Here is a 17,069-nt window from a genome sequence, read left to right on the forward strand (position 1 = left end):
CACATTTTCTTGAAGCTGGTATCTATAAAAGAGATGTTGATTTGTACCTAAAGCAGCAAGATCTTCTGACTCCTGAACAACAGACAATGGGTGTTTATCTTTCCTACTTCACATGTCAGGTTTACAATACTGCAAGCATGCAGGAGCCAAGAACACTCACCCTTAAATACATTCCACATTGCAGGAAAATAGTTTACAAGAACATGTCCATTAAAAAAAATCCAAATATTTTTCTCATACAAAATTAATATGTTGAGACACGTCTAAGTAACAAGGAAGAACCACTGGACACACCATGTTATCTGTATTACGTTGTCAACATCTGAGCTGCATCTACACTGCAGAGTTAATGCAGTTTGACATCACTTTAACTGCCATGGCTTAATGTTATAGGATTTTGAGAGCTGTAGTTTTGTGAGCTATTTAGCCTTCTCTATCAAGAGAGCTCAGGTGCCACAACAAACTATAAATCCCAGGCTTCTATAGGATAGAGCCACGGCAGTTAAAGCAGTGTCACACTGCATTAATTCTGTATCATAGAAGCAGCCAAAATCACCTGTAGGCATTAAAATATATCCTCAAATATTTCTTTTCAAAGTATATATCCTCAAAATATATTGAATAATTTGCAATATTTCATGAGTCAAAGGGATATGGGATTTAATGCCTGTTACCAACTCCATTTTGCCCTATACTCTGCTTCTGACGCAGGTGCGAGGCCAATGTGACGATTGCTACAGAGACCAAAAAGCCAATCCCTGATTGTGAGATCAAAAACCGACCCAGTCTCTTAGTAGGAAAGATCAACCTCTTTGCCATGTTTGGAACTGGCATATCAATGAGCACCTGGGTGTGGACCAAAGCCACCTTGCTCATCTGGAAGCGGACCTGGTGCAGGTAAGGGGTGGCATCGGTCTCTGAGGCTCAGGTTTGAATTGGTGAACAGACCCAGAGTCTGTGCGTCCATTATAGGCATCGGAGACCCAGTTTGTTCTGTCTCTTTTGCCTTCCAAGTTCTACCTTAAAGTACAGTGGTCTGTTTAAACAATTTTAGATTCTGGACACTGTATTTGTATCTCTCCACCCCACTGCTATATCTCCTGTTAGATGAAGGATGGGCAACTGTTGGGGGGGCTTGTCATTATTGTTGTTGTGTGCCTTCAATATTTTTATTATTATTTTATTTATATCCTGCCTTCCTCCCCATATAGAGACTCATCTCTGATTTATGGAGACCCTAAGGCAAACCTATCATGGGATTTTCAAGTTATTTCTGATTTATGGAGACCCTAAGGCAGAGGTTTTCCACCTGTGGGTCGCAACCCCTTTGGGGGTGGAATGACCCATTCACAGGGGTAGCCTAAGACCATTGGAAAACACATATTTCTGATGGTCTTAGGAACCGAGACACCGCTCGAGAGGTCAGCACAACATGAGGAATTGTATTAAAGGGTCGCGGCATTATAGCAAGGTTGAGAACCACTGCCCTAAGGCAAACCTATCATGAGATTTTTTTTCCTGCAGAATTTGTTCAAAGGGGGGTTGCCCTTGCCTTCCTCTGAGGCATAAAGTGTGTGACTTGCTCAAGGGCACCCAGTGAGTTTCCATGGCCGAGTGGAGATTCGAACCCTGTTCCATGGTTCCAGCACTCGGACCACTACATCATGCTGGCTGTGTGTTGGATTACAACACTTCAACAACCATCTTCTCCATCAAACGAGAGTTGGCTGAATTTGTCGGCTGAAGATAAAAGGTGTTGTAGTGTAAGAGGTGTTGTGTGTTGGACTACTCTTGAGATGAACTTATTGACTGTGGGAGAAGTTGGACAGTGGAATCCTAGAACCATAGATTCATGGAGTTGGAAGAGGACACAAGGGCCATCCAGTCCAACCCCCTTCTGCCATGCAGGAACTCTCAGTCAAAGCACTTCCAGCAGATGGCCATCCAGCCTCTGTTTAAAAACCTCCAAAGTACAGCCTGCCTTGATGGTGGGCTCTCCATCTCTGGGAGAGGTTGGAGGAGCATTTTGGGGAGTGTATTTCTCCATAGCAGTGGGTTGCACTTGATTCTCCTTGGGGTCCCTTCCAACTCTTAGGTTCCATGACTCCGTGATCCAAAACACAATGCAGAAATAATCCACTTTGTGACCACTTCAACTGCTGTGGCTCAGTGCTAGGGAATCTTGGGAACTGTAGTTTGTTGTGGCACCAGAGCTCTTTGAAAGAGAAGGCTATATGTCTTAGAAAACTAGCAATAGCATTTACATTTCGATACCACTTATCAGTGAACTCAGCACTCTCTAAGTAGTTTACAGTCTGTAAGCCAATCACCCCCAACATGCTGCGTATTCATTTTACTGACCTACGAAAGGATGGAAGGGTGAGTCCACCTTGGAGTCCTGCCTGGGATTGAACTCATAACCTTGTGGCTGTAATCCCAACATTTAACCACTGCGTCATCAGGGCCCCTTAACTACAGTTCCCAGAATTCCCTAGCATTGAGCCAGGGCAGTTAAAGCAGTCTCAAACTGGATTATTTCTGTAGTGTGTTTTGGATCAATGACTACACCTCTTGTCCTCAGCCAACAAACTTGAACTATCATACCACACCGTCTCTGTCGCCCCAACTGTGTGGTCCCCAATTTCCATCCAAGGTTCGTGCCTTGCGTGACTCTTGCTGGATGTCCACTGATGTCCTCTTCTCTTTTCAGGCTGACCGGTCAAAGCAGCAACGAGCCCAAGAGGATCAAGAAAAGCAAGATGATTGCCAAGGCCTTCTCCAAGAGGAAGGAACTGCAGAACAACCCCAACCAGGAGCTCTCCTTCAGCTTGCGCACTGTCTCACATGAAGGTCCAGTAGGTAAGTGCCATAAGGTGGGGAGAAATGGGCCCACTGTGGAGCTTTCTGGAGGTACAAGTTCAATCTTCCTTCTCCAGAATTCTGAAATCTAAAATATTCCAAAATGGGGGTGGCTGAGACGGTAACACCTTTGCTTTCCAGTGTTCAGTGTACACAAACTTTGTTTCATGCAAAAGATTATTAAAAGATTGCCTGGAAAAGAGATAATTAAGAGGTGATATGCTAGCCCTGTTTAAATATTGGAAGGGGTGTCATGTTGAGGATGGAGCAAGCTTGTTTTCTGCTGCCCCAGAAACTAGAAGCAGGATCAATGGGTGGAAGCTACAGGAAAAGAGATTCCACTTAAACATTAGGAGGAACTTCCTGACAGTAAAAGCTGTTCAACAGTGGAACAAACTCCCTTGGGGTGTAGTGGAGTCTCCTTCTTTGGAGGTCTTTAAGCAGAGGCTGGATGACCATCTGATAGGGATGCTTTGATTGAGAGTTCTTGCATGGCAGAATGGGATTGGACTGAATGGCCCTTGTGATCTCTTCCAACTCTATGATTCTATGAAAAACATTGTGTATAACATTGCCTTCAGGTGATGTGGGTAAAGTGTATACAGAACATAAATTAATTTCTTGGTTAGACTTTTGTCCCATCTTCAAAAATCTCATTATGTGTATGCAAATATTCCAAAATATGAAAAACCCTGAAATCCAGAACATTTCTGGTCTCAAGCATTTCAAATAAGAGATGCTGAACCTATCATGATAATTTAATTATATGTCAAAATTGGTTACTGTATTTATTCATGTATAAGTCTAGAAATTTTAGTCAAAAATTGACCCTAAAAACCTGTGCCGACTTATCCATGGGTCCATATAAGTGCTATACAGTACTTTCATACTTAGTAAAAAAAAGGAACTGTACTCTGCTGAAAGGAAAGACCATAATCTTTCCTGGAAGCACTGACCCCCTTTCTGTTATCTCATCCATACAGCCTTTAATATGAGCACAAACAATTAATGTCTGCTGGAATTTTGTATGTTTTTGACATTGTTTTCCTTCGCATCATCCTTTACATCCTTTGTTACATGCCCTTAAATTTTACCATCAACTTATCCATTGGTCATATCAAAATCCCTAATTTTGGCCCCCCAAACCTGCCCTTGATTTATACATGAGGTCAAAATATAGTCTAGTATATACGGTATGTTTTCAGGGATGCAAATTTTTGAGCTGTACCTATAAGACCTTAGGGTTCATGGCTAGGATTTGGGTTCAGGAATGGCCCTGGAGGCCTTGGGTGCCTGTGAATTTCTGCGCATTCTTTGTGGGCGTAGATTGTGAAGAATATAAATTTATAAGGATTTTTTTGTTAAAAAAATTAACATTTTCAATATCTTCTCTTCCAATTCCAGCTGGTTTGGCTTTTGATATTAATGAGCCGTCCGGAGACGTCTCCTCTGCTTGGGCGCAAAATGTCACCAAGATGGTTGCCAGAAGAGGCGCCATCTTGTCACAGGATGTCTCTGTCACACCTGTCGCGACACCTGGTAATGCTTTTTGAGATGAAGGTTTGGTATTGTGGGTACTGGCAATGTCTGGCTAGGAGTAAGCAAAGCTTCGAAAAGTTGGGTTTTTTTAGACTACAACTTCAGTTGTTGGTTACTGTATGGAACACAACAACGGGAGTTGTAGTCTATTCAAGTAACTTTCCCACCAAAGTTTGTTTATTTATTTACAGGCTTGGCTGGTTTAAATGACTTTAAAAAAACTCCAAAATCTTGTTTTTAAAAATTGTTTATTCTTTTTCTTTAAAGTCTGGCTATTATTATTATGTAACAACAACAGCAACAATCTTCTTACTGGAACAACAACAGCAGTTTGAAATTAAACCTTATAACTTAGCAGATGTTAATTGTTAGATCAATATCCAGTGTCAGTGGCTTCTTTTTAATCACTTTATTTTAATGACATGAAATGCCATTCAGAAACAAACCCTTCCATTAACATCAGTTCAACCAAAACAACTTGCTTTAAAAGAGCTGGTTATTTTAGAATAATTATTATTTAAGCTAGTGGCCATAACATCTGTACTACATTTTGCGACTTAATTTTCTGATTTACTCCTAAACTGGTGTAGTCCTGTGTTCCTATATATAGACTACCAACGTCTCAGTATAATTTCCAAAGTTTTAAGATGGCCATCTAAAACCCACTGGGCGACCTTTGGCAAGTCACACTCTCTCAGTCTCAGAGGATGGCTGAAGAAACTTGCCAAGAAAGCCCCATGAAAGGTTTCCCTTAGGATCGCCATAAGTTTGAAGTGATAAAAACAACCATGGTTTAACCCACCCACCCCCCACCCCCCGAAAATCAGGTTTGTTGTTATTTTTTTAACCTGGGCTTTTTTTAACCTTGTTTATTTTATTTATATCTATCCCACTTTTCTCCCAAATGGGAATCAGAATGGCTAATTCAGAAGTTCAGAATAGGTTTCATATCATGGATACTTCCTTTAATGCTTAGACCAAACCCTGGAGCGGCTTTGCCAGTATCCAAACAAGGGAGCTACTGGGCACCATTGCATCTCCTTGTACCTCTCTATCTCTCTTTGTTGCTGAATGTCATGTCTTCTCTTTGTGCCTCCCAATCTCTTTTTGCTGCTGAATGCTATGTCATGTTGTGATGATCCCTGAGGGCAAAGCCCTGTGCGTGACTGTTACTCTCAGGGGATCCCTTTAAAAAAAGAGAACTTTCCGCTGCCACCACCCAGTGAATGAATTCCTCCCCCCACACACACTGGGACTTGTGAGGGATAAAGAGAGAGAGATCTAGTTTCCTTTCTTGCTAACCCAGAGCAATCAGTAGCCGAGTTAAGGCGCGTGTACAGGAGCAGAGAGATAGCAGATGCTTTTTAAGAAGGAAGTTTATTTTAAAGAGGAATAGAATAGGATAGAAAGAATTTATAACACTCTTGCAAAGCCCCTTTGCCTTGCAGGTCAAAGAACATAGTTACAGAGAGTTCATTTCACACAAGCCATTGTTGAAATTAACAAAAGGCCTAAACGCACTAGCTAACACATTCCTAACTACTCACAGAAGATGGGATTTGTAGTCCTTTTGAGTTCCTTGATGCAGGGAGGGCCCCTTGCCTCTCGACCTGCATTCCCCTGAGTCTGTGTCTCCCAGACTCAAAGAGACAGCATCTGGTTCCTCCCTCAGGAAAGGATCCAGGGAGAGACAAAGGAGCGCATGGCCTCAAAGGCCTTTTAAAGATTTCCCATAGAAAGTTCTTGAATCTCGCGGTCCTACTCTCTGATTGGTCAGTTAGACCTTACATCAGCTATGATGTCACAGCTCATTAGCATGTGATGTCATCTCTCATTAGCATGTTCCTCCTCCCAGATTAACCCCTTATGGTTCAGAAGAAGTTCCCAGATGACTGGAGGACCTAGTCATCACACATGTCTTCTCTTTTCAGTGCCCCCTGAAGAGCGTGCCAGCTTGTGGCTGGTGGAGGGCGAATTCTCCCCCAGACGAGAGAAGAAACTGAGTCGCAAGAAGAAGAAGCGGCGGAAGAAGAAGGAGGTATCTCCTGCACAGCCGGTGGGCGATGTCTGTGGCATGAACTACTTCTCCCCGCAAGGCGTGAGCTCTGTCCCGCGCCTGCCTCAGCTCCCTAAGGCCAAATGTTTTGTCTCCAGTCCACGGGATTTGCATGCTCTGAATGAGGTCCTTGCACCCAGAGCCCACCCTGAGTGGATGCCGGGCTCTTGGCAGAAGCAGGAGAAAGAGGGAGAGGATCCCTTTTCCAGAGGAACCCGAGTGCAACCTAATAGTTACCGACGGAATAGCACCCTAAATCCCATCAGCCACCCCTTTTGCCCTGACAATGCCCTTCCAGATGAGGTGGGATCGGATAGCGGTGCTTGGTTGTTCCCTGGACATCGGCAGCCACTTCACCGGGGTCCACTTCCCCAGCATCCCTCGACCCGGAGCCCAGCCTTGGCCTCCTGGTTCCACAGCAATGTCCCCTATCGGGGGCAGCAGGCTCAAGGAATGAGAGGGGCATTGCCCCCTATCCACTCCAGGACAAATCTCATGGATGCTGAGCTGCTGGACCTGGATTCTGACTTCTAGGATGTGGGGAGCAACTCTGGAGCCCTGACGGGGTGTACTCCTGCCGTTTAGCTTGGTTGTAGATCAGCCGCGCAGCTGTTATTGTTGATGTTTGTTTGAAAAGGATGTTGGATGTTGATCAGAGGTGGCAAGTGGCTTTGACAGTCAGTAGGGGGCGGTGAATTTGTTCCGGCTTACAGCCTGAACTTTAATGGAGCTATTCAACCGAAAATATATTTTGCACCTCAACTCAAACTCAGAGCAGATTCACACAAACAGAGATTAACACCTGACACAGAAGCTATGAGACACTGCTGCTTGATTTGCCCATCCTCTAAAGCATCCTCAGACTTTGGCTTGAGTTACACAGTGGATTTTCCCAATTGAGATTAGTTTCTTTTTCAGAGACTTCAGAGCTTTTGCCTGGCAGTGGCTGGCTGTTTTTTCGCTAATCGACTGAAGCCAGGTCCTCAGTTTTTCCTTTTGGGATCCTGTCTTTCTTTCCTCCCTGAAAGGAGCTTTCTCTGGACTGTGATATATTGTCCTTGAGGTGTGGGAGAGAGCCTTTTGCATTTAGGATGAAAAGGTGGGAAGATAGGGAATCTTCTTTTCTCTAGCGGAGTGGTGTGTGGCGGGTCTTTTAAGGGTTTTTAGTTACATAGCGTAAATTCACTCTGTTGTAGCTATAGCAAAGTTGTTACGCTATGGCATATTTGTACACCAGAATTTTGCTATGACAAATTGTACGCCAGAATTATGGTATGGTGGATTTGTGCTGGAGCTATGCTGTGGCACTGTTGAATGCCGGAACTGCTCTATGGAGTGGCACAATTGTATGGTGGAGTTACACTACAGCACAGTTGTACTCGGGAGTCACATTGTGCTAGAATAGCTCTGGAGTTACTTTATGGTGCAATTACATTCTGGTGTTCAACAGTGGTGCTGTTGAATGCCAGAGTTATGCCATGGAATGGTTGCACTGGAGTTGTGCTATTGTGCAGTTATGCTACAGTGCAGTTGTATGGTGGAATTAACACTGTGGTGCCATTGTACTAAACGGCACTCTTGTCCAGCCGCAGTGTCTTCCATTGATCTGTTGCACTGTGTTTTTCCGGCTGATCCGGGATACCACAATTGCGTGACCTCATAGAAAATACAGTCAGTATTTTTGCCAGTATAAGTCACAAACAGGCTTCCAGCCCCAAACCTCCCAGAATATTTATTGCTTCAAAGGATTGAGGATAATATTTCTGTGTAAAAAATGCTGTTTCCTGCTCAGAAAATAGTTTCCTATGCTAAAAAAGGTGAGTTTTGCAGAATAAGTCCCAAACTGCCAAGATTCTTATCTGTCCAGGATTCTTCTTCACAGAGTTTCCCAACACTTGAGAAACACATTTTTGAGTATTTTTGAGTATTTTCCAATATACTATCCCTAGAATGTGCACAGATTTTTTTTACTTTTAATGATGACAGGGTTTAGACTTCTTATAAGAAATCATTATGAAAAGAGAAAAGATTCCAACCTGAAGTTCCTTTGCTAAGGAATGCTCTCTCTTGACCTGTGTTTGTTTGTTTGCTTAAAAAAGAAAGTTTTAAAAAATGTTGGTTTCAAAAGGGCCTCAAAAACCTAAAATTCCATTCTAGAGAAAGCTCCAGATAAAAAGCACCAAAGAGGCCTGTTTAAGGGTTGGAAAATGTCTGTCTGGGTTTATTTGGTCTCCCACATGAAAAGTAATGCTCAAATAAATGTCCAACTCCAGGAGAGTGGTTCTCAAATGCTGATTCTCCAGGCTTTTGCACTTCAACTCTCAGAGGCCCCAGCTAGCTTGCTAAGTGGCCAGGGATTCTGGGAGTTGTAGTCAAAACGCTTGGAGGACGAAAGGTTGAGAACCAGTGTCCTAGAACAGTGCTTCTTTTATTAAAAAAGTGGCGGTCCATGGACCCCTGCTAGTCTGCAGACTGCTGCGCTGCCAGTCTTCAGTTTCCAAGCAAGAAGGAAATAGTACTAGCCGCTGGGCATGCATATGGTGCCAATCCCTGGTATATTGAGAAAGAAATATTGGTGGTCCTCCCCATTGCAGAGCTGGAGAAGCACTGGCCTAAACAATGCTATTTAAAAACAAAACAAAACTTGTCAGTAGTGCTCCTTACTTGTATGCACTGAAAGCATATGAACATGGGAAGAGCCATGTTGGACCAGACCAACGGCTTATCTAGTCCTGTTCTTACAATGATCAGTCAGCCACCTTTGTAGCTTGTAAACAGTAAAATCAATCCCAGTTGTAAATGCAGTATTTAATTATAGTTGGACCTTCATATCCACAGGGGATCTGTTTCGGGACCCCCCCAGGGATATGAAAAAATGCGGGACCTGAAGTTCCGTTGTCACAAATAGCGGCGCAACAAGCGTTCAGTTGCTTTGCATCTGCAAAGGCTCAGATCCGTGGATGGCAATCCCATGGATAGCAAGGTCTGACTGTACTTCTTTGCTCCTGTTTCTCATTCATGATTTTGTCAAAATGTGGAAGTTTTTTGCTGGCTGCGATCTGCAGGTCTCCTGTGGATTCATGCAATTCCTAGATTTTGCCTTGACTGACAAAAGCGAACTGAACCTAGACTCACATATCTTTGTTGCACCTCCTGAAACTGCGCCTCGCACCCTCTGTGGGTATGGGCACCCCAGATTGGGAATCCTTGGTCTGGAAAGAGGCTTGCAGGGAAGACATGGTTTGTGTTAACCCACCAAGGTAGTAAGTCATTATTATTATTATGTCTGTTTTACAAATGAGGGTCAAGGTTTGAGGCTGAGATCAGAGAGTCTTTCCTGAGACCATCAAGATGACATTTTGAACTGTGTGATTTTTCCACCTGGTGCTACACCAGGTACATATCTTCCAATTGCCCAGGGCTGCATCCACAATGGAGAAATAACCTGGTTTGGCTCCACTTTAACAGCCCTGGCTCAAGGCTATGGGATTCTGGGAGTTGGAGTTTGTTGTGGGGCCCAGAGCAGAAATGCTAGGGTTGGGGAGGATTAAAAATGTTGTAGCAAACTGCAGTTTCCTGTTGCAAAACTGTTTAGGCAAACCATTGTCCTCCATGTTGTTGTGTGGCTTCCAAGTTGTTGCAACCCTAAGGCCTCAGCAAGATTTATTCAGAGGAGATTTGCCATTGTCCTTCTCCTCTTTAGCTCACTCAGGAAGTTTCCATGACTGAGTGGGGATTCAAACCCGGGTCTCTAGAATCCTAGTCCAGTACTCCAACCACTAAAATATATTGCCTCTCTTATTTGGACTAGACTCATTGAATCATAGAATTGAAAGAGACCACATATTCCTGTCCTGGTTGATCCCGATAGTTGTCTGAACAAGTAACCATCTGAATTCTGGTGAAGGGTTGACTTTCTGAAGTATCTCAGTGCATGTCAAGGATAAATAATAATAATAATAATAATAAAATTTTTATTTATATACCGCCCTTCTATAAAACCAGGGCGGTGTACAACATTCATAAATTACATTAAAAAACACCCCATATACATACAACATATCCATTAGAACCATTCCAGCCAGCTTGCCACTGCTGACGTAGTGAGGAGAGGGAGAAGTTAGTCGGGGCTTGCATCAGGGAAAGCTTGTTTAAATAAAAAGGTCTTCAGCCCCTGTTTGAACTGGGCCAGGGAGGTGGCCGAGCGGAGCTCAATGGGCAGGGAGTTCCAGAGGGTAGGGGTCGAGATGGTGAAAGTCCTCTTAGAGGTAGAGACTAATCTAGCCCCTGGATGTGAGTCATCTGATTTCTTTACAGGGAGATTGTTAAGCAAAGTGTGTGTGTGTGTGTGTGTATAATTCTGGCATCTTGGAAAAGGGGGGCAAATCCAGCAGAGGAGATGGAGATGTACAGGCAAAAGTCCAGACATTTTCCTTTTTCTGGTGTTGGTCAGCAAAGCAATGGCAGGGTGGCCCTATTACACTACACATTTATACCACAATGATTCCATGATAGCTGCCATGGCAACATCCAATCGTACCCTGGGATTTGCAGTTTAGGGAGAGGTGCTAAGGATTCCCAGACAGAGAGCTCTAGTGCAGCTCCAAAATCCAAGCCTGAAGATACAGTGGTTCCCAACCTTTGGAGAGCCAGCAAGGCTCAGTGGTTTTAGTGTTAAACCAGGGTTCAATTGCTAGCTTGGCCATGAAACCCATTGGGTGACCTTGGGCAAGTCACACTCTCAACTCCAGGGGAAGGCAATGGCAAACCTCCTCTGAATGTGAAGTCGAAGGCTTTCATGGCCGGCATCCATAGTTTTTTGTGGGTTTTCGGTCTATGTAGCCATGTTCTAGAAGAGTTTCTTCCTGACGTTTCACCAGCATCTATGGCTGTGGCTCTGAAGATGCCAGCCACAAATGCTGGTGAAACGTCAGGAATAAACTCTTCTAGAACATGGCCACATAGACCGAAAAACCCACAAAAAACTATGCTGTGATAACTGCCTTAGGGTCGCCATAAGTCAGAAATAACTTGAAGGCACACAACAACAACCACCTTTGGTCCCCCATTTGCTATGGACTTCAGATCCTAGAAGCCCCAGCCAACAGTCAGGAATTATGGGAGCTGAAGTCCACCTGGAAGACCAAAGAACGGGCGCCACCGTACATTGCCATGACAGTTAAAGTGGGCTGGAAGTGTTGGTAGTTGGGTGTGTGAAAGGGCTTGAGGTGTTTCCTTGCAGAGTCCTATTCATCTGCTACGCAGGCTGTTGTTGTGTGCCTTCAAGTCATTTCTGGCTTATCACAACCCTAAGGCTGAGGTTTCTATGGAGTTTTCTTGGCAAGGTTTGTTCAGAGCTTTGCCATTGCCTTCCTCTGAAGCTGAGACAGTGTGACTTGACCAAGGTCAACCAGGCGGTGTCCATGGTCGAGGGAGATTTGAACCCTGGTCTCCAGAGTCAGATTCCAGTGCTCAAACCCTCCAGGCCATGCTGCTATGCAGGCAATGGAGGGGAAAAGCTCACTGGAGTAGAAGCTATGAAGGCTAAAAGGCCTTGGAGAAAGTTAATGGAGGTGAATTTTGTCTTGTGCAAACCTTTGGCACAGCTATGCAGCTCTGCTGGAAAAAGTGCAACTACTGGCACGGTGGCACCCAAAGGATCCCAGCTCTTGATGTCAACTCAAGAAGAGGGACAGTATGAGAATATATTTTTTGCAGTGATCTCCCATTTTTTGCTTGGGTTTTTGTGCTAAGTGCCACACAGATTAGATGGATAAAGTGACCTTTGCTGTCTTCCTAGACCAGGGATTTTGTGATGAATGTTAGAAGACCAACTGGAATGCTTCTTTGGCCTGCGATGGTCTCTCAGCCCAGTCTGGCCCTCTGGAGCACACAGTTGTTGGTCTGTTTTGTAACCATGTACATGACGGGGGAGGCGGAGAAAGAGAATTTGTATTGTTTGAATATGCAGTTTTCAAATAAATATATACTGTTTTATATCCCTTTTGATTTCCATGTGTGGTGGCAGTGGGGAAGAAGCACAGAATATTTCCCATGCTTTTGCTCATAGGCCAGTGAAGAAGCCAAGTCAACCATCCAGGGCTTTTTGACCCCAGTACAAAGATCGCCAAACTGATGAATTGAAAGTGTGTTTTGGTCTCAGTTGATCACAAGATGATAATGCTTCAATAGCAAACATATCCAGAGGCAGCCATGTTTGACCAGACAGCAAAATACAATAACATCCAAAAAGCCACAAAACAGCAATACCTCATTTCCTCTTTGGCTTTATAGTTCATTTGGGGCATGCTTTTGTTATTTGTGGAGCAGAGGAGCTGCATCAGGGTGAGAAGTTGTGTAGCATTCCAGATGTGGGTGGCTTGCAATTCCCAACATTTTGCTCCATCGATTATGCTAGCTAGGGCTGCTGGGATGCGCACTCCAGCAGCATCTGGAGGGCTGTGTGATTTCCAGACCTAACGAGCATCCCTGGATTTTGGCATCCCCAGGAGACCCTGGAACCAAACCCAAGTAGATACCAAGGGCTCACTGTAGTAGTAGTAATAGCAATAATAATAATACAGTGGTGTCAATCTGCATTATTTCTACACTGTAGATGCACCCAAAGGCATCCCACAGCATCTTTAAAATTAACCAGGGAGAAATCTGCAGCCTAAGTTTTCATGCCCTCCAGTCCATCAAGCATCCAATGAAGCTGACTCTGTGAAAGCTTATGCTAGAAATGCCTTTTTTTCTCCATTAGGTCTCAAAAGGTGCTACTGGATTCCTTTCTCCCCATTTTCTTCTGAATATTGTTATTGTGATAATAATAATAATAAATAAAAATTTTATTTGTATTTTCCAGCCTCTCCCAGATGGATCGAAGCAGGATTACAATCGAGCAACAACAACAGTATACAAGAACAAAACATATAATATTCATGATTAAAAACAGTTTAAAAACAATACAATCATCCTAAATAGAAGAGTGGGGTTGAATCCTTACAAGAGATTGGGTGGGTAGGCTTGCCAGAAGAGATCTGTCTCAACTGCCCTTGAAAGCCTCCAAGGAGGTAATAGATCTCTTTCGGAGGTTATTCCATACTTTAGGAGCCACCGAAGTAAAAGTTCTTTGAGAGGTTGAAACCAGTCTAGTTGGATGCACCTTCAACAGACTTTCCCCAGAAGTTCTGAAAGTGCGGGGCAGACTATATAGGGATGAAACCGATTATCTAGACCCATTTCAAACTGGCTTCAGGACAGGATATGGGGTGGAGACTGCCATGGTTGCTCTGGCTGACGATCTTCGTCTAGGCATTGACAGAGGAAGTGTGACCCTGTTGCTGCTTCTAGACCTCTCAGCGGCCTTTGATACAATAGATCACGACATCCTCTTGGAACACCTGGAAGAGTTAGGAATCAGTGGCACTGCACTCCAGTGGTTCCGGTCCTTCCTCTCGGGTAGATTCCAGAGGGTGATGCTCGGGGACAGTCGCTCCTTGAAAACGGAGCTTAAATGTGGTGTCCTTCAAGGCGCCATACTGTCCCCGATGCTATTCAACATTTATATGAAGCTGCTGGGGGAAATCATTTGCAGACATGGGGCAGTGTGTTATCAGTACGCTGATGACACCCAAATATATTTCTCCATGTCCCGATCAGCAGCTATGACAACAGATGGCACTTCTCTCCTCAATCAGTGTCTTGAAGCAGTAATGGGCTGGATGAGAAAAGACAAACTCAGGCTGAATCCAGACAAAACGGAGGTACTTACAGTAGGGGCCCCCAAACCAGGTACATGATTGCAATCTCCAGTTCCAGATGGGGTCACGCTCACCACAAAGGACTGTGTTTGCAGTCTGGGGGTGCTACTAGACCCATCGCTTCACATGAGAAATCAGGTGAATGTGGCAATCAGGAGCGCCTGTTATCAGCTCCGGCTGATACGCCAGCTGCGCCCTTTCCTGGAAGTAAAGGACCTAGAAACTGTTGTACATTCACTCTCACAACTTGATGTTGTAACAGCTCTAACGTGGGGCACCCTTACCTAGTCCAAAATCAACATAGTGCAAAATGGACAGCCAGGCGGCGCCGGAAAAAACAGAGAGTGACTGAATAACACCCATCTTAAAACTCTACACTGGCTGCCTATGGTTTCCGGGCACAGTAACAAGGGTTGGTTATCACATTAAGCCCTACATGGCTGAGCCCAACTATTTGAGGGACGCCCCTCCCATAAATTCCCCCTACTGCACCCAGGTCCCAGGGAGGAATCTATTGCAAGCCTTTAAAGACCGAAACTTAACTGCTCCCCTCCCAGAAGGGGCCTTCCCTCTGCAAATGGCTCCCAAACTAAGGACGCCGACGGAACGACCAAGTCCTCAATATTTTTTTTGCCCCAGCCTAGACAGCTTTAAAAAAGCTGTCAAGACGGATCTCTTCCGGCAGCCCTTTCCTGAATAAAGTGCCTGGCCACAGAATGACTGCCCCCACTTCATGGATCAGCCCCCGCTCTGTCCTTGCTGTATTTTATTGTGTTTTTAATAGATGTTTTACTTGTAACTTGTTTAATCCTGTTTTAAGGGGGGGAATTGGGGAGACAAATTTGTAAATGTGGATTTTAACGTGTTGTAAGCCGCTTTGATTCTCGTCACAGAAAAGCGGGATATAAATAAAAGTTTTATTGTTTATTATTTAGAGGCGTTCCTTTAAGTAACTTGGGCCTGAGCCATGTAGGGCTTTAAAGGTGATAACCAACACCTTGTATTGCACTCGGAAGCTGATGGGTAGCCAATGAAGATCTTTCAAAATAGGTGTTATATGGTCAGATTTGGAAGAACCAGTGACCAGTCTGGCTGCTGCGTTTTGTACTAATTGAAGCTTCCGAACTTGGTACAAGGGTAGCCCCATGTAGAGCGCATTACAGAAATCAAGACGAGAGATTACCAGAGCATGGACCACTGCTTCAAGGTCCCCTCGGTCCAGGCAGGGACGCAGTTGGTGTATCAACTGAAGTTAGTACCAAGCACTTCTGGCTGTCGCATCTACTTGAGATGACAAGACAGATCCAGAAGTACTCCCAAACTGCAAACTTTGTCCTTTTGGGGAAGTGTGACCCCGTCCAGGACAGGATGATTAATTTCCTTCTCAGGACCCAGGGAACCTGTCGCTAGTACCTCCGTTTTCTCTGGATTCAACCTAAGTTTGTTTTCCCTCATCCAGCCCATTACCGACCTAATGCAGGCATCCAGAGTAGAGATGCCATCCTTAGTCACTGCAAGAGTCGGAGACATAGAGACACATATCTGGGTGTCATCAGCGTATTGGTAACACCGCGCTCCATGTCCACGGATGATCTCTCCCAGCGGCTTCATGTAAATGTTAAACAGCATGGGGGACAGAATGGCACCCTGAGGAACACCGAATGTCAGCTCTCTCTTAGAGGAGCAGCTTGCGTGTTCTGTTGTGTGTTCTGATTATGTGGGTTCAAAAACAAAGCCTGCATCTACACTGCAGAATTGTTGCAGTTTGACACCGCTTTAACTGCCATGGCTCAATGCTGTAGAATTGTGGGATTTGTAGTTCTGTGAGATATTCAGTCTTCTCTTTCGGAGACCTCTGGGTGCTGTAACAAACTACAGATCCCAGGATGCTACTAGATGGAGCCATGGCAGTTAAAGCAGTGTTGAACTGCATCAATTCTGCAGCTGAAGACAGCAAGAGAGGGAAGCCCTCGTTGGAAGCAAAGCTGGAGGGAAAAGTTAATTTTTTGTGGGTTACAGTGGCCAGAGTTCTGGGGATTCTGTTCTGGGGATTCTGGGAGCTGGAGTCCAAAAGACAGAACCTCTCCAACCTTTAAATAAGAGCCTGGCCCTCAATGAAGAAACAAAAGGGGAACCTTGGTTAGCAAAGATTTTTCCAGCAGATGGCAACACAGATTTGCTTTCCCCCATTTCCTTGAGATGAGAAGAAGGCAGCTGCTTGGATCCTATGCAATTTTCTCAGAGATGGGGAAGGTTCCTTTACTAGGACTACAGCTCCCATAATCCTGCAGCCATGGATTACGGAGGTTGTAGTCCAAAAATGCTTTTCTAATCTGCAGGAAGAAGGAATGAACAACATGTTGTTGTTGTTGTTGTGTGCCTTCAAGTTGTTTCCAACTTATGGCAACCCTATGGCGACCCTATGATGGTTTTTAAGCAAGATTTCTTCAGAGGTGGTTTGCCATGCCTTTCCCTTGAGGCTGAGAGAGTGTGACTTGCCAAAGGTCACCCAATGGGTTCCATGGCTAAGCCAGGATTCGAACCCTGGTCTCCAGAGTCCTAGTCCAACACTCAAACAACTAAACTGTGCAAGATCACAAGACCATATTATTTATTTATTTAATTTTTATTGAAAGATTTAAAATGATACGTATGTCATACTTTGCAAAAGTGTTATCAAAACATGATCGAAGAGATAAAAGAAATTGCATTCTAGCACGATTTATAATACACTACAGTATCTCACATTAGCTTAAAGGCAATTCTTTCAAACTTTGCCTATGATTTCAATTAATAAGCTTTGTAATATCCCCAATATCATTATCATTAGTATTATACCTTATTTGTTCTAC

General features: G+C 44.2%; 2 protein-coding genes across 2 annotated transcripts in view; both read left to right on the forward strand.

Annotated features, from left to right (window-relative positions):
* The window catches only part of SMO (smoothened, frizzled class receptor), a 32,788-nt gene extending 21,533 nt beyond the window's left edge, over window positions 1-11,255 (forward strand). Inside the window, exons 10-13 of the mRNA XM_042467795.1 lie at window positions 712-897; window positions 2,711-2,859; window positions 4,264-4,398; window positions 6,330-11,255. Coding sequence (XP_042323729.1) covers window positions 712-897; window positions 2,711-2,859; window positions 4,264-4,398; window positions 6,330-6,988 — 1,129 coding nt within the window. The 3' untranslated portion in view covers window positions 6,989-11,255. The remainder of the gene's footprint in view (window positions 1-711; window positions 898-2,710; window positions 2,860-4,263; window positions 4,399-6,329) is intronic.
* LOC121930860 (serine/arginine repetitive matrix protein 2-like) overlaps window positions 9,487-17,069 on the forward strand; it is a gene marked incomplete at its 3' end in the record, with an annotated part of 30,877 nt that continues 23,294 nt past the window's right edge. The window contains exon 1 of the mRNA XM_042467796.1: window positions 9,487-9,635. Within this exon, the coding sequence (XP_042323730.1) occupies window positions 9,487-9,635 (149 nt within the window). The remainder of the gene's footprint in view (window positions 9,636-17,069) is intronic.

Source organism: Sceloporus undulatus, chromosome 5 (assembly GCF_019175285.1).
Source record: "Sceloporus undulatus isolate JIND9_A2432 ecotype Alabama chromosome 5, SceUnd_v1.1, whole genome shotgun sequence".
NCBI classification, from domain to species: Eukaryota; Metazoa; Chordata; class Lepidosauria; order Squamata; family Phrynosomatidae; genus Sceloporus; species Sceloporus undulatus.